The sequence below is a fragment of the Staurois parvus genome, unplaced genomic scaffold, assembly GCF_062004578.1.
Source record: "Staurois parvus isolate SC_StPar_1 unplaced genomic scaffold, SC_StPar_1.0 ptg000244l, whole genome shotgun sequence".
NCBI classification, from domain to species: Eukaryota; Metazoa; Chordata; class Amphibia; order Anura; family Ranidae; genus Staurois; species Staurois parvus.
In genome coordinates, this window is record NW_028318040.1 from 1,570,992 (window position 1) to 1,594,601 (window position 23,610).

A 23,610-nucleotide genomic window follows, 5' to 3' on the forward strand; every position below is an offset into this window, starting at 1 on the left:
CCGCACAAACGTCACTCCAGAATTGACTACCTATTTCTGTCGCAAAAAGACTTACATACATTGAAGTCAGCCTCCATTGAACCAATGATTCTATCTGACCACCATCCCATTACGATGACTTTGCAGCTTCACGATGCACCTCCTACCTCTAAAACATGGAGATTAGATCCCTTTCTTCTAATGGACTTACCCGTTATCACTCAAATGCGCTAATCTTTGACCAATTATTTTAGGGAAAACTCGTCCTCGGAAACGACTTACTCAATGGGAAGCACACAAATGTGTGATTCGTGGACTCTTGCTTTCCATAGCTGCCTCTCGGAAACGTAAGGCTCAGGCATCCTTTACCTCCATACTTCAAAAAGTATGTGCACTGAAATGCCTAAATAAACGATCTAAGGCTGTCGATTCGGCGCACAAACTCGACCTAGCCCGCAAACAACTTCGAGATATAGTGGAAAAGAAAAAAAAGCATAATTACATTTTAACTCAGAAACTCTTTTACCAACATGGAAATAAGAACGGTAGGTTCTTAGCCTGGGGCTTGCAATCCAAAAAAGCGTCTCGTACCATCTCTCACCTTCACTCTAAACAAGGTCACTCACTTACCACCTCCACGGATATAGCAGCTGAATTCGAAAACTACTATACCTCCCTGTATAATCTGCCTTTACCACCAAAACCAACAGGGGACGCCAGGCCACGTAAGGCCATTATCCAGTCTTTTCTTGCTCAATTCCTCCCTAAACCCATCTCCCAGTCACAAGCAAAAGACTTGGAAGGTGCTTTGACGCTGGAAGAATTGCAACAAGCCATTGCACAATTAAAACCAGGCAAAAGCCCGGGACCTGATGGATTTACGACCACATATTATAAATCTTTCATCGACGTCCTAGCACACCCATTCTTAAAAGCTTTCAACTTATTAGATACCCCAGGACAGTCCATGCGCCATCTATCAGAAGCCCATATCACACTAATACCTAAAGAAAATAAAGACCAGACTTTACCAGCAAACTATCGCTCGATATCCTTACTGAATGTCGATCTCAAGATTTTTGCCAAGATATTGGCCAATCGCTTACTGCATATCATAGACTCTACTATCTACACTGACCAGGTGGGGTTTGTACCCGGTAGAGAGGCTAGAGACAATACGATCAGGGCAATCAACATACACCATTGGTTAACACAGAAGAAACAATCTGGCTTTTTTCTCTCTTTAGACGCTGAAAAGGCCTTTAACAGATTGGCATGGGACTACATGGAAGCAGTACTGGTTGGCCTTGGGCTCCCTCCCCGTCTTTTGAACTTTATTATGTCGTTATACACTGCACCGATGGCTAAAGTGAGTGAATGGTCTCCTTTCAGAAGCCTTTTCCATAAGAAATGGGACCAGACAGGGCTGCCCACTATCCCCCCTCCTATTTATTCTCACGGTGGAACCCTTTTTGAATTGTATTAAACAGAATGAAAATATTAAAGGGATTTCTATCAATGGCAATACTCATAAAATAGCAGCCTTTGCTGATGACATCTTACTCTTCTTGACACATCCTCATACTACACTACCTAATCTATTGCAAGACTTCAATCTTTTTCAGTATCTGGCCAATTTTAAAATAAACTTTAACAAATCCCAAGCACTTAATGTTTCCCTAACTCAGGACACGATTAGACAAGCAAAATCTAATTTTCCCTTCACATGGCAATCAGAATCCATCAAATACTTAGGAATTCAATTGCCAACCCATCTCACAGAGCTTTACGCCAAAAACTTTGAACCCCTTTTGCGCACCATCACTAAAGATCTGCAACAATGGGATAAACCATTTTTCTCTTGATTTGGCAGAGCGGCTATCCTCAAAATGAATGTGCTTCTAAGACTTTTATACCTACTACAAGCAATTCCAATTAAATTGCTCCTTTTTTAAGTCTTACAAAACATTATGTACCTCGTTTCTATGGTGCAATAAACGCCCTAGAATTGGTTTTGACCAACTAACCATGCCTAAAACGGGTGGAGGTATAGGGCTACCTGACATCTCCCGATATTATCAAGCTTGTCAAATGGCAAGAATAGTTGATTGGTCCACGAACCAAGCTCGTAAGGCCTGGGTTGAAGTGGAAGCTGCTTTTTCGGAGACCCCACTCGCCACTTCTCTCTGGCTACAAAAATCGCACATTCCATGTGAGCTCAAGTAACACCTTCTTATAGGACCTACTTTATCCTGTTACCACCAGATCGGCAAGAATACAGCATTCTCATCCACCCCGGGTCCACTCACTCCTGTCAGAATGAATCCAGACTTCCCCCCGGGTATGTCGCATGCCTTTCTGGTGGGATCTGGCCCCACAGATTGCTTGAGTCTGCACCAATTCTTTAAAGACGGAGTGCTCTTATCCAGAGACCTCCTGCTGAATAAATGGCCTACCCGGATCTTAACGCAATGGATGTATAGACAACTCCACCATTTCATCCACAGCTCCCCACATCTAAAAGCTTACACTAGAAATTTGACTCCCTTTGAGAAACTTTGCACAACGGACTCTCCCCAGAGACATGTTATTTCCCGGCTTTATTCTTGTCTAGAAATGACCAATGACCTCTCAACGAGGAAAGCTTGTAAGGCCTGGTGCGCGGACCTACAACTCCAACTATCGCCGAAAGACTGAGACCACTTATATGAACACCTACACAAAGGGTCTATATGTGTCTCCACGCAAGAAAAAAACTTAAAGGGGACTCTAGATAGTATAGAGTTCCATCATTGCTTCACCGCTTCAACCCCAACGTATCAGATTTGTGTTGGAGATGCCATCAAACGACGGTTAAACTCCTACACATTTGGTGGGACTGTCCATTGTTGCAACCCTTCTAGGGGAAAGTTAAATACACAATTGCACAAGTTACTACGTATGCCCTAGACCTTTCCCCCGCGCAATTTCTACTCCATCATACCGTACTTCCATTTCGGACTTACCGCAAATCACTTGCCATGCATATGGTAAATGCTGCTAAGCAATGTATCCCAGTCCACTGGCGCTCAACACACGTTCCCACTATACGAGAATGGTTTGCTAGGATCGACAAAACTGAGGAAATGGAGGAACTGATTTCTGTAGCTAAGGAACATCCCGAGAGATTTAGAAAAACATGGGCATGCTGGAGTCATTTCAAATCCACACCTACCTATCATCTAACAGTACATGATCAACAGAAACCCTCTGGCTGAATGTCTATTTACAATGCTGTAGGGGGAAATACCCTGATAACTGAAGACACCTCTCTTACTTCAGCCATTACAACCACTCTAATTAGTTGGTCAATGCATAATGACTGTGTAAACGTATAAGGAGTATAGTATTAACCTTCCAACAGAAATACTTTGAGAGAGTACTTTTATAATTGTCCTAGGCAGAAAGTTCCAAAACTGAAAAAGTTAGATCTGCTTTAAAGCTGAACTCTGAAAAAATGCTCTCAAATATATTCTCCAATAGGCATAGCATATAAATTCAGGTTCTGTGTACCGAATACCTTTGCAAATCCAGTTATTACCTTGTAAAAGTAACGGGCATCATCACTGTGCTGTACCTAGCCTGTGCAGAGCTGTGGGTGAGACCCATCAAGTCTACTCACTACAGACTGCCTGCAACAAACCACAGGAGGGGCGGATACAATACTAGTAAGCCTGCACAAGTAGAGAGAGCAGCAGTGACCGGTCTTTATTACAGGAAGCTCTAGGTAAAGTATCGCTCTGAATTACTGCAAACATTTTTTAAAAATACACAAACCACTCCAAGATTTAAGTAAGAACAAACCTCTTGTACTTTGATAATATTTGCTTATCCCATTGTTCACCTTTACAAATTTCGTAAAGGTCCATGATTCCCTTGTTGTGTAATATATTTATAGTACCTTAAAGGCACTTTTGGCAGTGTCAAAAATCGTAAATAGAATTGATGATCTACTCAGCCTGAGTTCATCCATTCTAGTGTAAATTCATGAATATAACTTGAATAATAGAAACAAAAAAGCAACTGCACTGGCAAGGAAACGGAAAATGGTGTTCGGCTTTGTCTAACAGCATTCCAGGTGGTTACCACGGTGATCTTTGTCGTGTATCCTTTGTGATTGCATGACGCAAATTATTAAATGATTGTGAGAATAGCTTGGGAAATGCTGTGAAGCAGGTCATTTATTCTCTCTGTCAGCCCTTTACTACCCTGACCACAGACAATAACTGATTTGTGGATGGCAAAAGGTGACTTAGGGACATATTAAAGGAACAGGCTTCAGCTGCAATAATAAATCTTCCCAGGGTGTGTATGCATGCACATCCTTTTCCAACTAAACCAAAAAAACCTCTTCCTTTATAACAATAAATGTTAACAGAAACCTTATTTTCACTTTTTTTTTTACATTTTGGAGCTGTTTCCCCAGACTCCTAACAATGCTTAATTTATTTATATACTAATTCATTGAAATACTTTGATAAGTTTAATGTGTGAGCCTAAAGTGTTACTAAACCCACAACAGTAAAATCAGTCTATATATGCGTTAAAGCATGCTTGTTCTACTCACTGTGGAACCTAAGGTGTTAATCCTCTGTATTGTGTAAAAACGCTGTTTGATCCTATCTTCTGCGATCCCTCCCTTCTTCCAGTGTTCCCCTCTTATCTCCTGAAAAGACATAGTGTGTGGAGTCACTCTGCACATGCTCAGTTTGGTGTGTATTGCTAGAGAGGTTTTTTTTTTTTTTCTTGGGAGAGTGCATGTGATCAGCACAGGGCCGATCAGCACTGTCCAGACAGAGGTCAGGGGTTCTGCATCCTCCTAGATCAAAATGAAAACTACTCCTACAAGCTTTAACCAGTGTTTGGCTGGACACTGATAGAAGTCCCAAGACTGGTCTAACTGCTGATGAGAAAAGGTATTTAGCAGTTTATATTTACTAAAATAATTGCACTTCCATGTTCGGTGTACTGTGGGAGACCAGATATAGTCAATGCACGGTCCTGGATTTAGTAACACTTCAGTTTGCCCCAGCTAGTGCAAAACTGTATGGCTTGGATCAATGATTTATAAATCAAAGCTGTTAACAATGTAGCAATTCATTTGAAAATGTGAAAAAAATTCAGAGGTATTCTTCAATAAAACCATACAACAAAATAATCGGAACATGCATGATAAAAAAAATATAGGTAGCTGAAACTATATTCAAATCTTGATTTTAGAGTGAAAGTTGAACTTGACCCTGTCTTTCCCCAACCTTTTTAGTGGTCCTTTAATATGATGGCCAGTCTTGATGACATAAAGGGAGGCTCAGAGCTTGACAAAGGCCAAAACGATTAAGTCTTGATGAAAGTAAAACTATGGACCTGGACTGGACCGTTTCATGTAGAGTAGACCCAGGTCCATACAGTAGGCATAAGCATGTTATCCAGTGGGCTGGAAATATTTTAATAGACCGTTAAGAAAAGAAACAACTTGCTCTCAGGGAGAGCCTGCTTGCATATTGGAAGATAAAAAATGAGTCGGAAAGAAAGATAGCAAATTGATTTATCTCCTTGCTGGATGTTACATAACACATTATGAAACGAGCATGCCTTTATGCTGCTCATGTACAGATTCACAAAGCGCCTTAAAGTGATGTAGCCAGGTGCTATATCATTATGCCTTTCAGGGACATTTGTAGATGAGACTACGATTAATCCTTTTTTTTCCCTAGTGCCCAGGACTGGAACTGCTACATCACTTCCTGTTAGCATAGTGGATCCAGTACTTCTGACAGCAGAGAATCTTGAGACCTGTAGTCCTATAGCCAATACATCTTGTATTCCTGAGTGCTGATTGAACTACAACTACCAGAGAACTGGCGATGGAAAGGGATGCTGGGAGAGCAGATATATTCTACAGCAAGTGACCGGCTCACTCTCTTGGGCCCAGGATTCAGAGCTGAACACAGGGGGACTGCCATTCTCCTTCAGAGACAGACTGCTGGCTTCCGGTTGTGGAACACTGCTCATCAGTGACACTTTTGCCACACTAAGATCACATCAGCTTGCGGACACAGTACAGGAGATGACCAGAGACTACGGACACAGTACAGGAGATGACCAGAGACTGCGGACAGTACAGGAGATGACTGCTGACCTTTGGGGAGGGGGGGGAGTGGGTACCTGAATTTGACAGGTACCCGCTCTTACTTTCGCGGAGTTGTTCTTTGATCTTACCTATTCCTCTATCCAGCCGCGCGCTGTCTTCACGGCTTCTGTAGTGTGGGCGCTCGGCCGACAGCCGGATGCCCAGTGCGCATGAGCAAGAAGCGCTGTGCTTTGTGATTGGTCCGGCGGCTTCTGGGATCTGTCATGTGTCCCAGGTACCACCTTACCATTCACAAAGAGCACCGCTTCGTGCGCATGCGCACTTGGCACCCGGCTGTCACGCACACTGCAGAAGCCGGGAAGACAGCGCGTCGCTGGATAGAGGAACAGGTAAGGTCCCACTGCAGAGCTGAGCGGCCAGCCCGGTATTCTGACACGGCGGCGGTGGAAATACCGGACCGGCCGCTTCATATTCGCTCCATAAGACGGACTGACATTTTCCCCCCTTTTTTGGGGGGAAAAAAGTGCGTCATATGGAGCGAAAAATACGGTAATTATCTGCCTCCACCATTGCTGTGCTGGTGACCTAGAGGGAGCTGATAAGTCAACAAGCCTTTTCTTCCCCCTCTTACTGCTGGTGTTGCAGTCTAATAGTTGAAGCTTACTACTCATGATTGTATAATTTGTGAAACATTGCTATTTATTCTTATTTTACCAGTGCTCTTTGTGTTAACTGGGATTGTATATCCTAAACCCATTATTCATGTGGTCTACTGTTTTGAACAAGACTTAGAGCTGATTCACACATGTGCGGTGTAGATGGAAGCTCAGGTTTCACAGCTAATTGATATAGTAGTTGTTCACGGGTTCATGTCAGGTTTACATCAGGTTCAGGACAGGATTAGCTCTTGGGATTACCCTGTTCACACACATGCGGTTTAGAAACAGTTCCCATAGAAGTCAGTATCCTGTAATCCGCACCTAAACTGGACTGCACTGCTCAGAAATCTTACATGACTCTTTTTCAAACCGCACTGATTCTGCACCATCAGTGCACCAGACATATGTAAACAGGCACCATAGGAAACAATGTTTTTCGCATGTCATGCGGATTGGATGCGGTACAAACTGCATCCAATTAGCGTATATGTGAACCAGCACTAGTATAGAGGTGATACTAAAGATTTGTGTCTCTTGAATTATTACCCTATGCTGTTGAAATATGTCTGAACCCAGAGGTGTCAGGAGGCTTGCAAGGTCAGGGCAACCACTGGGCCCCTGCTAGGGTAGTGCTACATTGATATTCAAGGCAATTTTTTGTAAATAGCAAACATGTTATACTTACCTGCTCTGTGCAGTGGTTTTGCACAGAGCAGCCACGATCCTCCTCTTCCTCGTTTCCTGCCGGTGCTCCTGGCCCCTCTATCCTGCTGAGTGTCCCCAGAGCAAGCAGCTTGCTGTGGGGGCTCCCAAGCAGGCTTGCTCCAAATCCACTGCTCTATGTGTCCATTCACACACAGAGCCATGGCCCGCCCCCTCTCTGTCCTCATTGACTTACTGGTTGTGATTGATAGCAGCTGTTTCAGCCAATGAGGTGAGAGAGTCCCCAGAGATCCGAGGCTCTTGTGCACTCCGCTGCATCACGATGAGGCTCAAAAATGTATTGGGGGGGCTGCTGCACACAGACGGTTTCTTACCTTTATGCATAGAATGCCTGAGGGTAAAAAACCTTGAGCCTTTACAATCCCTTTAATGAGCAAAGGTCATTAAAATCTAGATGGGCAAACCAAATTTTGCAGTATGCTTTGGTTAACTTGACAGTAACTCTTACATTAATTTCCCCACCTATATTATGTTTATATTGTTTTAAGGACATATAAGACCTTTTGTTGGCACACTGTTTAACAAATACCCTGCTCAAGTATTTGTTTGAATCTTTTTTTAGTTTTACAGTTAACTTTTTTTTAAGTAACTTTTTACAAGACTATGTGGCAGCTGAAGCCAGCAGGTTTGTAAAAAATGTCATGTAATCACCATGATTGGCTCTTATGGTATGATGATCGGTAATCAAGCTGATTGGTTCCAAATCATTAGTGTATACCAACAGGTGTCTGCGACATAAACTGGGACTGTGCACAGCTTGCAGACTGGTTTTTGTTGACTGGAGCTTGGCATGAAGGGCACACAGTTTCTCAATAATGTCGAAGAAGAACTAGGGTTTGATCTGTGGATGTGGAGCTTGATGATGTCATCACGAGTTGTCATTATCAAGCAAGCAGGATGATATCTAGGTAAAACCAAAAAAGCCCTTAGACAGGATTTGACAGTGACTTGTTTTTGAACTTTTTAAAAATCTAATCTCTGCAGGGTGCGCTGCCACAATCTTTTCAGCAAATCAATCTTATCCTGTGTCGTGAAAGTCATATCATGCATAGACACCTAGCCACCATCTAATGCCTATGGGCAGCCTTAATGCTCCAGATGTCATAAGGTGACCCATGTATGGTATTAATAAAATTGAAGGGAGCACAGTGTTTTAAGGTCTCTTACAGTTTCTTTACAATAATAGTTTTTATTCTTTTAAATGTTTTTGTATACTTTGTTTCCATGGTACATAATGTCTTCCAAAACATTGGCTAATTTTAATGTAATATGAGTTTATTTAATTATCTACATCTTTCTCTTTGTGTGTTGTGCTTGGAGTACATTAGCATTCCTGGCTTTGATTGAATACAAGTGATACTGAGCACAACTACAAGTTAAAATGATATTGCAGGAGTTTTTTTTTTGCTATAATAAAAAAAAGATGTACTTACCAGTTCTGTGCAATGATATGGCACAGAGTGGCCCCTTACCTATTCTGGGGTCCCCCGCTGGTGCTGTCTGCACCTTATTTCTCCTGGTGCCCCCTTAACAAGCCATGTGCTATGGGGGCACCTATGCGGGCACGCTTCCAAGCTGGGTTGTGTGTGTCCATAGACACATATAGCACAGCTTGGTCATGCCCCCTGATCTTTCCCCACAGGAAGTGGTTGGCTCGTTGGTTGCAGTGCTGACCCATTGAACTCAATGGGAGAGTTTGACAAACACTATGAAACTTCAGGCTGTAATGTTAAAATACCTGTGGATGGTCAGGGCTTGCAGTTTCTAATACCAAATGAGGAATATCGCTGTATTGATGTTCTATATAATCTGAACAATGGAGAGGATACATCTTGCTATATAACAATTTAACCAAAACAATTTGGTTTGGAAAACTCCAAGATGTAGTTCTCATGAGTAGCATTTACCGTGATTACCACTTGGACGCTATAAATGTGGATTTGCCTGGTACAAATCCAGTTTTAGCCTCATATTTAGTTTATAACTGGTAGCTGGGGAGTGAGAGCTTTAGAATTTAATGATGCATTTCTATAGTGTACCTTGGAGATTGCCCATCTTTGATTGCTTCACTGATCTTGCCCAACATTCTGCCACAATCTAAATCTTCCTTTTAGTATTGAGATAACCATGTGAATTTTATATCATCTAGAGTGTTTATCAATAAATATAGAAGAATAGTATGCCCACTTTGCAAAGTGAATTTTCACTTTTTATTGGAATATTCACTTATATTAGTGGATGTGGTAAAAATGAACTTTACAAAGAATACCCACTCACATGCAAGAATAATTAAAAAAAAAATTTAAAAAAAAATGTATTTTTGCATGCAAATGATTGGATTGTTGGATGGATGGTCAGCAGAACTTAACAAATTATATTATATTCCCACAGAAATCGACATTGAGCGGTGTGTCAGAGAGTCAATTAACCTTTTCTGCTGGACACCAAAGAGTGCCACCTACAGGCAGCATGCACAGTCACCAAAGCCAGCCAGTGAGTGCAATGGCATGAACAAACCTCCAAGTAGCTTCGCTGTGGACTACCAGGACTCCTCCAAAATGGACTTGGTATGTCTGGGTAGTAATTACCTTTTACTTCTTATTAAGTTGTAAAATAATTGCTTGTCCTTTTAAGGAACATATTTCTTCCAAAAGCTGATGTATCTTCATAAGCATATAGGTGCCTTAAATATCCTTATCCCACTTGCATATTTTTATGATTGTAGATTGAATTAATATGCCTTTATAGCTTTTCACTTTCTTGCAGAATCATTGATAATGTGATATTTTGCTGTGATCTCTGTAGCAACGCTTTTAATAAGAATTTGTTTGCATAATTTACTACATTAATTTAAACCTAGTATGCCACTACTCTTGAACTCCTTTCAGATAAATTGACTTTTATTTCCCAAAGTTTATAACATTTGACATCATAGTAGTGGTGCACCAAAATGAAAATTCTGGTGCCGAAAACAAAAATTCAAAATGCACTTGGCCGAAAACAAAAACCGAAATGTGCAGTTTTTAAAAATGAATATATATTTTTTGGAAAATAATACACTTTGATTTAAAAAAAAAAACAAAAAACCCCACTATACCCCAATTTTTTGTAAGATATGAAAGAGAATGTTACAGCGAGTAAATGGATACCGAACATTTCATGCTTTAAAATAGTGCACGCTCGTGGAATTGCGTGAAACTGCGGTACTTAAAAATCTCCATGGGTGATGCTTTAAAAATCTCTATAGGTTAGTAGTGTAACGTCACAGAGGAGGTCTAGTGCGAGAATTATTGCTCTTGTTCTGACATTCGTGGTGATACCTCACATGTGTAGTTTGAACACCGTTTACATACAGTTGCAAGAAAAAGTATGTGAACCCCTTGGGATTACGTGGAGTTTTGCATGAATTGGGCATAAAATGTGCTCTGAACGTCAACTAAGTCACAACAATAGAAGAACACAGTCTGCTGAACATAATACTACACAAACATTAGATGTTGCCATGGTTTAATTGCACATAACATGTAAACATTCACAGTGCAGGGAGGAAAAAGTATGTGAACCTTTGGACTTAATAACTGGTTGACCCTCCTTTGGCAGCAATAACCTCAACCAAACGTTTCCTGTAGTTGCAGATCAGACCTGCACAACGATCTGGAGTAATTTTGGACCACTCCTCTTCACAAAACTGTTTCAGTGTAGCAATATTATTGGGATGTCTGGTGTGAATCGCTCTCTTAAGGTCATGCCACAGCATTTCAATCGGGTTGAGGTCAGGACTCTGACTGGGCCACTCCAGAAGGCGTATTCTGTACTGTTGCAGCCATTGTTTTGTTGAATTACTTGTATGCTTTGGGTCATTGTCCTGTTGCATCACCCATCCTCTGCGGAGCTTCAGTTGGCAGACAGATGGTCGTACATTTTCCTGCAAAATGTCTTGATAAACTCTGGAATTCATTTTCCCATCAATGACAACAATCCGTCCAGGCCCTGAGGCAGCAAAGCAGCCCCAAACCATGATGCTCCCTCCGCCAAGATTTACAGTGGGGATGAGGTTTTGATGTTGGTGTGCTGTGCCTTTTTTTCTCCACACATAGTGTTGTGTGTTCTTCCCAAACAACTCAATCTTGGTTTCATCTGTCCACAGTATATTTTGCCAGTAGTGCTGTGGAACATCCAGGTGCTCTTTTGCAAACTTCAAACGTGCTGCAATATTCTTTTTGGACAGCAATGGCTTCCTCCGTGGTGTCCTCCCATGTACTCCATTCTTGTTTAATGTTTTCCTTATTGTAGATGTGTCAACAAAAATGTTAGCATGTGCCAGAGATTTCTGTAGGTCTTTAGCTGACACTCTGGGATTCTTCTTTACCTCATGCAGCATTCTGCGCTGTGCAGTCATTTTTACAGGACGACCACGCCTAGGAAGAGTAGCAACAGTGCTAAGCTTTCCCCATTTGTAGACAGTCTGTCTTACCGTGGACACATGAACATCAAGGCTTTTGGAGATACTTTTGTAACCCTTTCCAGCTTCATGCAAGTCAACAATTCTTGATCATAGGTCTTCTGAGAGCTCTTTTCTGCGAGGCATGGTTCACATCAGACAGTGCTTCTTGAAACCAGTAAACCCAAAACAGGTGTGTGTTTTTTAAGGGCAGGACAGCTGTCAGCAACACATCCAATATCATCACACTGATTGGAGTCAAGGTTGGCTCACTCCTGGCTCCAATTAGCTCTGGGAGAAGTCATTAAGCTAGGGCCTCACATACTTTTTCCTCCCTGCACTGTGAATGTTTACATGTTATGTGCAATTAAACCATGGCAACATCTAATGTTTGTGTAGTATTATGTTCAGCAGACTGTGTTCTTCTATTGTTGTGACTTAGATGACGTTCAAAGCACATTTTATGCCCAATTCATGCAAAACTCCACGTAATCCCAAGGGGTTCACATACTTTTTCTTGCAACTGTATGTGGGCATGGCCTATGTATGCGGTCACCACTATGTGCGAGCACGGGGGACAGGGGCACTTTAAACTTATTTAAAATTATTTATTTATTTTTATTATTATTTTTACACTGTGCCTTTAAAAAAATGTAGTCACTTATCACAAGGAATGCATGCATCCCTTGTGATTGAAATAATTAGTGACAGGTCCTCTTTATGGAGAGATGGGGGTCAATAAGACCCCACATCTCTCCTCTGCAATGTAAAGCACTAGATAAAAAAAAAAAGCATTGATCTAGTGCATTTCAGGAATATCCACTTTTTGTGGCCCTCTAGCATGCATTTAGCATCTATTTTTACCCCTACCACTGTTTAAATGATGAATTCCTACAAGTACAAGTATGCAATAATAAACAAAAATTAATTGTTTGACATTTTAAGTTATATGTAAATTATAGATTGCATTTTTGCTTTCCTTGATATAAGCTTAAGACATAGCAAAAGAATGGTGATTCTACAGTGTGCAAATTCGGCTGGTTCAGCAGAGATTGACCGAATTTCGATCCATGTATGGACAGGGAGGTTGTACAAAAGTCTATCTACCGATCAACGTCTCTACAACCATCCTGTTGGGTTTTTCCTGATTGATCAGGTCCACTGGCTAAAGCTGGCAGCACTGATCAGTGTATTCTGATAGGAAAGAAGTCTCACCGTCATCAGCACACAATAGCTCAGTGGGAGTGATTCCCCCATTCATATCGAAGGTGTGGATAGGGGAATAGGGTCTTTTTTTTTTATTCAACCTGCTGGTTGAACAAAAAAACATTGTTAATGTATTGGCTGCATAAGACTGCTTTTCATGATGGACAGTTTTGACAGCAGATAACTGATTAGTTAGAACCTTTAAAATGTGCTATTGTTAGCATAACTTCTTTCGTTGGGAAAGAGTTTATGGATCTACATTTTTTGATAGATAGTGTTCCTTTTAATCTTGTGCCAACCTATTTCAATCATACGCCTGCCTTCTAGTTAGGAGACCACTTTTATTTAATTTATTTAATTTTTGGAACATCAAAGGCAGACTGTGCTTCCTTGAACAACTGTACCTGCCAAATAACAAAGCAAGTATTTATTAAATTTCTAGTGGGGGAGTCTTCCCAAAGTGATTACACACATGCTCTATTGGGTATATAGAATTTTCCTCATTGTCTTTCTTTGAAAAGAGAAAATATTCAGCATTATTTATGCTACCATTTGATGTTGCTATAGATCATTTGGTATATATAGTTTTAAAATGGATTTATGAGTTAAAGTATCTTAGCAAACATGCAAAGTTTTGTCTTTGACATGTAATGCAGTTTTTCTATTTGCATTATATTTATATCGATTAGGGCAGTGGTCTCCAAATTGCGGCTTGGGGGACAGATATGGCCCTTTGCTTGCTTTTATCTGGCCCTTGGGACACTATTCCACCAACTAACACCAATGATGAAGCATCATTCCCCTACTGACACCAACAACAGGGCACTATTATTCTCATTGATATCAATCAACAATGGGGCACTATTTTTCCCAATTGAAATCAATGATGGGGCACTGATGTCAGGACATTTTTTTTACTCCCAATAGCCACAGTTCAGTCCCCCTAAATCCTGAAGGACAGTAAACTGGCCCTTTGCTTAGAATGTTTAGAGACCCCTGGATTTGGGGAATAAACTGTATATGTTCTCTAATTAGGACCATTTTCAGGATTTATATTGAGTCTATCTTCCTCTTTGTGTGTTATGAATATGGGAAGAATGATTGGAGGTGCGACGCCAGGGATTCAGGAAGGGAGATGTTCAAGGCAGTTGTTTTGTGTGGATTGATTTGGAGCCCATAAATGGCAGCAAAAACAGGTCAAGAAGTTCTGTAGATTGGGCAGTGAGATAATTGGGTTGGTAAGGGTCAAAAGCAAATCATCTGTGAACATGTTTACTTTCTAACACTCGCCTGCATATGGAATTCCACTGAAGTTGGGATCAGCTCTTGAGGCAATGGTCAAGAGCATGAAAAAAAAGGACAGGGGGCACCCCTGCCTTGTTCCTCTGAAAATGGGAAATGAGGGTGAGAGATTAAGCTAACCCTGTAAATGAAGATGATGAAGTAGATGGTAGAAGGAGACGAATAAAAGGCCATCAACCATGTAAGAATCAAATTTCTGTAGCCCCAACGCTGAAGTACATATGGCCAGTAGTCCCACGAGATGGATTTGAAAGCTTTATGTATGTTGAGGAGTCCAAGAATTATGGGATGATGCAGCAGAGTTATCAAGTGGGCCACTTTCAGGACATTATCACCTGCCTGACTGCCAGGTGCAAAGCCCACCTGATTTCTATGGATCAGCGAGCATAGATATTTATGGATACGAGAACACAGGTTTTTCCCAAAGAATTTCATATCCTCATTTAACAGAGAAGTTGGGCAGAAGGCCTGGGCCTCTTCATTAGACTTGGGTATCATAGAGATATGTGCCCGCGGGAAGTCAGAGGAAGGCATCCCTCCCTGCTTCATGCTGTTGAAGTAGACCATCAGGTAGGTAAGGAAGAGAAGAGAAAATTTGCAATGGTGCAAGCAAGGGAAGCTGTCCGGGCCAGGGGCTTTCAACAGTTGAATGCTGTTGATGGTCTGGGCTTCTTGGATCCACATTGAGGACTGTGCAGGCTGCCAAAGAAGGGGTGGGAGGTGAAGGGCCAAACTTACTTTTCAATATGAAACCAAGGTCAAGAAACACGGTGACATGACTTTAAACTAACAGGAGGAAAGTTCAGAACTAATCTTACAAAGTATTATTTTACTGAAAGGGTAGTTGATGCTTCAAATATACTTCAAGCAGGGGTAGTGAGTCAATCAACAGTAAGTGGCTTAAAACAGACTTGGGAAAAACATAGATCTGTACTTAGACACTTAGTAAATAAAAATACAAAAACATGTACAAATTAAATTAAAATTAAAAATGGGGCAAATTCAATGGACCACTTGGTCTTTTTCTGCCATCACTTAAAAAAACATGATAGAAATCTTAAAATACATAGAGTGGATAAATAAGGTTCACGAGTGTAGTATTTTCAATATGAATTACAGCAGAGAGAGGGAAAGGAGAGTTCAAATTTGATGTGCGTATCGGTTAATATGCTTGAACGTTTTTCACTGTGCTTAAACAAAGTGCATTGATCCTTTTTTCCTCCTGCTTAGCTAACCTATACCACCTTCTCAAGATATATACTTACCTTGCAATCTGGCCTGCAGCCTCCACTGTTTTTGGTCACAACCCTGCTGATTTTAGATGTGCTGGCTGCATCTATGCGGTATCTTTTTATAGTGCTTAATTGGTCATCTTCCAAGGATAAGATGTTCAGGAGAGGACTCTATAAAAGTTACTGTACAGGAGTGGCCACTGTATTGAAGATCATCCAACTGTGATGTACACGAAGAGTGAGGGCCATTGCCATGATTACAAGGTAAGTTTGCATCTGGGATCTACGTTAGCTTTGGGGAGGAGATTAAAAAAAACTCACAAAAAGCCACACAAAAAAATGTTTTTATATTTATTTGTGAAAGCTATTTTGCGGTGCAGAAGAGCTACCCACAGGTCCTAGTACTTATTAGGACACATATAATAATGTTTTCTGAAAAAGAATGAAGGGTTCCAAATCTGTTCTATGTTTAACAGTACTGTACGTGCTTTATATACCTTCAACACATTACTATGTAGGCGATGGCCATAATTCCTGAAACAGTTAATTTTTGATAACAGTGTTGAGACATTTGTATTCACTAACTCTATAAACTATGCCTTCAAACAGCCCTCATTTTTCTATTCTCAGGACGGGGTTCAGCTTCATTTTGTCCATAAATAATAATGGAGCTATCATTTATGGATTATGTGTAATGTATTCCTGGCTTTTTCCATGCGTTCAGCTATTTGATGGGCTTATTGCTGTTCCTGCAGCATTGCTTGGAAAGTAAGATTTATTGAAATGAGACAGAAACGATAATAGAATTAATGGAGCCATGATTCCCTGTGGACGTGGAGCATCGTTTTTTAATTCATGATAGTGAACTGTGTCATTGGATTCCCAGGGAGTGAATGTAATTCAGGGAAAACCATTTCAGAAAGTGTTGTCATATAATATAGATGTGCGTGTCCAGCCAGGAGAGACTGCTAGGATTGCTTGGCCATTAGGCATTCATGGTGTCGTATTGCCTTTTTTCACTGAAATTGGTTTCTTCTTACTTATCCCTGTGGACTGTAATTTTATTGTTATTTGTTATTGGTATTGTATTTTGTTGTTTTCCTAGAGTCCAGCTTAAACTTTTCACATTTTTACCTTTTTTTTAGCCTGCAATTGTCGGAATAACGACAGATCAAATCCACTAGAGCACAGGGATTCAGAAATCATATGAATATCAAATTCAACTTTACATCTGGGCTTAATTCATAAGCCTGAAATGCCTGCTTAAAGTGCATTCAACCATTGCCACCAAACAAATTATTTATCATCAAAATTCAAGACTCCTATCTGGGAGTATCAGTCTTGTAAAGACCCAGTGTGCCCTCAGTTATGGTTGACATAAAATTAACTAGTTTAAATATGACAACATGAAAGACCCATTTACATTTTTTGAAGCGTTAACAGTTCAGTGTGAAACTGCAAGGTTTCCTGGGTTCTAGACACCACCATTCGTAGTTCACAGGTAGATTGTCCAGAGTTATCTGACCAGGCCGCCATGTTCTTACGGTAATAAGCTCTTTGAAAGGTTTGTTGAATCAAGATACAAAAAGAATCAAAATACAAAGGTATTACAGGGTTTCATGACTTCTCCATGGTTGTAGTATATCTTGAATAGCTTCTTGATTTAATTTGTTGATTTCCATTGTCTTGACACAAAGTTAATTTAGTAAAACTGGAGAGTGCATAATCTGGTGCAGCTCTTCATAGAAAACAACCAGCTTCCAGGTCTGTTTGTTAAAGCCTAATTGAACAAGCTGAATTTAGAAGCTGATTGGTCACCATGCACAGCTGCACCAAATGTTGTTCTAGTCTAGTTTTAGTGATTAATCCCCAGTGAGTTTACCAATAATACTGTATGTTTAAATCATAGGAAACTACTGCTTAGAAGTAAAATAGTTGCTTAACTGACTACAATTACATATTTGTAATTAAATAGTTTGTGCAGTTTTATACCCATAACCATACTGGAAACAACATTTTTACAAAATTAAAATCTATATTTTAAATATTGTATTAGTTTATGCAAATTTTACTTGAAAGTGAACTTACATTTCCCAGACTAGCCAAAGTAAAAGGTATACTGACAGAAGGCATTATAAGGTACAAGGGACCATGTAGTGCTTTTTTTCAAGGTAGTAGCAAACTGACTTTACTTTTAGCTTGATAAAGAGCTAGTCCAAAATGGTGCTAAGTGTAATGGGAGTGTGACTGTTTTTTTGAATGGCCATGCTTTTGCAATAAAGTGAAATAACCTTTGAGACTGGGTCAACACTAATGTGGTGCGGGACACCACGTGTAATTTGAACACGAATTGCACCACATTCCTGTGCAAATTACATGCAATGTCTATGCGGTGCAGTTTGAGCCATACATTATGTATGGCTCAAATCGCATCCGCATCAAAAAAGTGCAGGACCCTGTTTTTTTTTTTTACCTACACTTGAATCACACCGCATGGTTGTTCTCACCTATGCGATGTGATTTCTGACAATCGCGTTTCATCTATTTCACATTGACACCTGCACCAGATCGCTTGAACGCCATGCAATTGCAATGTGGTACGGAAAATGCACAGGATTCTTAGTGTTTCACATACTACATCAGTGTGATCCCGGTCTAATACAAGTCTACAATCACACACAATGCACACATTCCTGCGTTGAATAATGGCTGTGTATATGAATGGGTGCTGCAGCGATCAATGGGCTGGAACCGAACAAAATCAACAAGGGAGAATGTCACCAGCACACTGAGGATCTCCAATATGGGTCCAAATGCTTTAATGAATGATCACATAGTTACAGAAAGGCAACGTTTCAGAGTCACGCAGGACCAGCCTCCACCTCATATTGGTCCCACTGACACGCCTACCCGGCGCTGACGTCATGGGTTTCCATGATAATGGCGGCCAGTGCAGAAAAGACATTGAGCGCATGCGCAAGTAATAAAATCGCATTGCACATGCGCAGGCGACATGTTGCCATGACACTGTTGGCCGCTACACCAATAGGACCACAGTAGGTGTGTCCTCACCGTAGCTTATTTGACATTAGGTGACACACCCCCACATTTCTAGGCAACAGGATTTAGCTTCTGTCAGGGTCGTACATCCTGCCGATCTTTGTTTACAGAATACAGCGCTGCTTCCAGGTGACATTTTATTATAATCCGAGGAATATTTAGATACACAAGTGACCACAACGTATATCCCTCCAGGAGTACAGGTCATGCACAGCAGATTATTGTTTTATGGTTTATTTATTTTTGCAGTATAATTTTTTTGTTGACATTGATCTAATGCATTTTTGGAGGGAATATGACATCATGGGCAGGGCCTGACTCATTTCACTTCACACTGATTGGTGGATGGTTTTCTTAAATAGTTTTCCAGTTTCTGTCATAATTTGTCACATGCCTGATGAAGGGGTCCTGCGAGACTCCGAAATGTTGCCTTGCTGTAACTATGTGAATGTTTATTAAAGCTTTTGGACCCATATTGGATATCCTCCGTGTGCTGTGATATTCTCCCCAGTCTAATACAGGCAAAAACCTGTGTGCAGATGTACAACATTTTTGCAAGCTGTTTTTGCTTTCAGTTGCTGAAGGAGGTTTCGCCCTGGCACCAAGCACTGTGTGCAATCCCGAAATTAAAGTAGTTTTTATGAGATGCAAGGGTGGTACATCTTAAAGATTTAAGGGGACCCTCCTTGTTAATTACATAAATAATAATAATATTGTGTGTGTGTATATATATATATATATATATATATATATATATATATATACACACACACACACACACACAGTTGTGCTAAAACGTTTCCATAGCCTTGGACAATTGGTAATATACAGTATGTACCATTTTTAACCACTTGCTCTCCTGAGGATTTACCCCCCCTTCCTGAGCAGGCCATTTTTTGCATTATGGTGCTGCGTTACTTTAACTGACAATTGTGTGGTCATGGAACACTGCACCCAAATTAAATTTACGTCCTTTTTTTCCCACGAATTGAGCTTTCTTTCGGTGGTATTTGATCACCTGTGCGGTTTTTCATTTTTGCGCTATGAAAAAAAAAAAAGACTGACAATTTTGAAAAAAAACCCAAATATTTTTGACTTTTTGCTATTAAACAAGTCCAGTAAAAAAAATTAAAAAATCTAATTTCGTCATAAATTTAGGCCAAAATGTATTCTGCTACGCCTTTGCTAAACAAAAAATCCAAATACGTGTAAATTAATTGGTTTACGTGAAAGTTTTAGCATTTACAAATGGCGGTATAGATACTGGAATTTTTTTTTTCTACTAGTAATGGCGGCGATCAGCGACTTATAGCCGGACTGCGGCTGGCATTCTGACACTGGGGGGAACTGACATCTCCGGTGACACCAATACCGTGATCAGTGCTAAAAAAAAAGCACATCCATCCAAAGCAGTGTGCCCGAGCTGACAGGAGGAGAACTGTTAGTAAACAAAACCGTTCTCCTCCCCATCGGAGATCACCGGAAATCACCGGCCGGGACCCTACCTGGAAATGCAAAATCACATATATATATATATATATATATATATATATATATATATATATATGCGTGTGATCTTGCGCACCCATGCTGCCCTGTAGCAGTATTTCTGCTATAGGGCAGCATGGAAGTGGTTAAATAAATCATGAGTGATCAGGCAAAATACTTTTCTTTTATTTCTTACAGGATTTATATTCAGCTGTAGGTCATAGCAGAATGGTACAATCATAAAACAAAACATGGCAACAAGTAAACCAATGAAATGACCCCTGTTCAAAAGTCTACATAGCCTTAATTCTTAATACTGTGTATTGCCCCCTTTAGTATCAGGACAGCATGCAGTGTTTTGTATTAATTGTCTATGAGGCCCCATATTCTTGGCAAAATGCCTCCAGGTCAAGCAAAGTCTTTGGCCGTCTTGCATCAACTGCACATTTGATATCTCCTCAGAGTGGCTCAATGATATTATAGTGAAGAGACTGTGATGGCCACTCAAGAACCTTCCCCTGTTTCTTCTGTAACCAATGGAGGGTCAATTTGGTCTTGTGCTTAGGGTAATTTTCAAGCTGGAAAGTCCAAGAGCATCCCAAGCGCAGCTTTCATGCAAAAGAATGCAAATTGTCTGCCAGTATTTTCTGATAACATGCTGCACTCATATTATTAGTTTTTACAAGATTCCCCATGCCTTTAAACCCCCCCCCCCCCCCAAAACATTAGTGAGCCACCACCATGCTTCTCAGTGGGGATAGTATTCTTTTCGATATAGGCCTTGTTAACCCCACTCCAAACATAGCTCTTATGGTTGTGACCATAAAGCTCTACAGTATTTTTGTCTCATCACTTCAGATTACAGTGTGCCAGAAGCTGTGAGGCGTGTCAAGTTGTTGTTGGGCATAGTGTAGCCAGGCTTTTTTTTGTGGCATTGGCTTCTTTCTGGCAGTTTGACCATGCAGCTAATTTTTATTCATGTATCGTCGTATTGTCTCCTTGAAACATCCAGATCGTCTTTTTCCAGAGCAGCCTGTATTTCTCCTGAGGTTACCTGTGGGTTTTTCTTTGTATCCCGAACGATTCTCCTTGTGGCTTGGCATCAAGGGATCCCCAAATGTTCCACTTCTAAGTGATTGAACAGTACTGACTGGTATATTCAAGGCTTTGGATATTGTTGTATATCCTTTCCATCTTTATCAAGTTCCATTACCTTGTTGTGCAAATCTTTTGGCAGTTCTTTTCTGCTCCTTGTGGCTCACTATCTACCCTGCTCAGTGCATTTACGTGAGAGGTAACAAAGTCATTGGCTATTTATACACATACACTAGTTGCAATTTAAAAAGCCACAGATTTGTGAAATTACCTGTAATTGCCATTTTAACCTGTGTGTGTCACCTTGTGTGTCTGTAAGAAGGCCAAACCTTCCACGGTATGTAAACTTTTGATCATGGCCATTTGGCTGATTTCTGTTATCATTACGATTTAAACTACTAATGCCAAAATTTCATGATTTCTGCCAGGTTATGCACACTTTTGTGCACAACTGTATGTGTGTGTATATATGATGAGGCGATTGAATGAAAGTTCTTGTTTTCGCTTAGGATTCTGCCGGTATTTCCTGTAAATTCTCAGTGCAGCTCAGATCTGAGCAATACGTTGCTCATAATACATGTCCAGTTAATCAGAGGACAGGAACATTTTATTCTTGTGTGTTAAGTCACAAGCATATTGGGTGTTTAGGCCATTTGCATCCAATCCCAGCATTTTCATACACCCAAGAGGCACAGGTACAGCATCCAGCTTCACTGCCTGCAGCCTGTCAAAGTCTATGACAGGCTGAAATACACTGCAGCTGCATGCTGTACCGTGTGGTACTTGTGTTTAGAGCCCTGTGCATTCAGGGTTGTATGCCCAAAACACTGAATACCTGTGTTCCGGGCATTCATTCATACTACTCTGTACATTGTCAAGTTGCAACATATTTCAGCCTGTTCTAGACTTTGACAGGCTACAGGTAGTAGGGCTGGATGTTGTACCTGTGCCTCATGAGCATAGCAAACAACAGTCCACTGGCTTTCTCTGCTCCCTGTTCTTCACAATACTATACATTGTCTCTTACTATTATATGCTTTTTCATAAATGTAAATGTCTTACATGTTTTTGGTTGAACTTGATGGGCTTGTGTCTTGTTTCAGCCTAACTACATAGATTTGTTACTATGTTACGTGCTAAGCCCTGCCACTGATCTTTGATCTGTAGGCTACATTTTTTTAAGTAGATCTGTGTATTAGTATCGCTGATATTAATACCAGAGCTGCTGATTCTTATTGAAAGCAGTCTTCCAAATATCCCGAAAAGTCTCAAATGAACCCCAAAACCGCTTAGCAGAAGGACCTTCCTATAATGAAGATTGGAATGATTGGTCTCCCAAACACTCACCTGTTGTTTTTGGCAAGCAACTTTCACATCCCATCAATGTGAGATGTACTCGCTGTTGAATACATACAGCCTCTTTCTGCCCATTATTGCTCTACACACTGAAGCATTGCACATTTTTTAACAGGAGCCTGGCTGATGACATGAGCACACTTTATTACTGTGACCTGACCTCCCACTAGAGATGATCTCCAGGTTCAGTCTGAACTCTGGTTTGAAGATTTGGACTCAGTCTGAACTTTTGAGGTGTTTGAGTGGAATTACCCAGCTGAACATCCCACAATGCATTTTAAAATATGATTGGCCAAAGTCTTGCACCTGACCTCTTACCACCTAGCCCACAGGTGTCAAACTGGCGGCCCTCCAGCTGTTGCCAAACTACAAGTCCCATTGAGGCATTGCAAATTTGACAGTTACAAGCATGACTCCCAAAGTTAGAGGCATCATAGGACTTATAGATTTGCAACAGCTGGAGGGCCACCAGTTTGACACCCTTGACATAGCCCAATACTATAAAAGGTGATTCTCCAAGTAGCCCTTTGTCAGTGTGTTAGGGTTTATTGAGAGTGAGGGACAGCTGACTGCTTTTAGGGAGAGAGAAGTTGCTAGAGATGTACAGTGGTGCTATATACAGTAGTATATTCAGTGCTGCATATTGCCACTGATACATTGTTAAGGACTGCAATTTGTGGGGCCATGGAGAGTTTAAGAGAAAGTTTAAAACAAAAGGATCAGAAGGATATTTAAAGCGATACTAACTTTAAAAAAAAAAAAAATTGAATTAAATAAAAATGTTCTACTTAACTCCTCTGTGCAACGATACTGCACATATTGGTCTCTTACCTCCTCTTTTTCAGTCCTCCGCTGGTGCTGTCCTTCTCCTCCTTCTTCCGGGTGGCTCCTCAGCAAGCCAGGTGCTAAGGGGGCACCCACACAGCACATTCCTGAGAC

General features: G+C 40.7%; 1 protein-coding gene across 1 annotated transcript in view; it reads left to right on the plus strand.

Moving 5' to 3' along the window:
- The window catches only part of TBCK (TBC1 domain containing kinase), a 367,627-nt gene that overhangs the window by 245,615 nt on the left and 98,402 nt on the right, over positions 1-23,610 (plus strand). Inside the window, exon 23 of the mRNA XM_089680503.1 lies at positions 9,883-10,058. Within this exon, the coding sequence (XP_089536629.1) occupies positions 9,883-10,058 (176 nt within the window). The remainder of the gene's footprint in view (positions 1-9,882; positions 10,059-23,610) is intronic.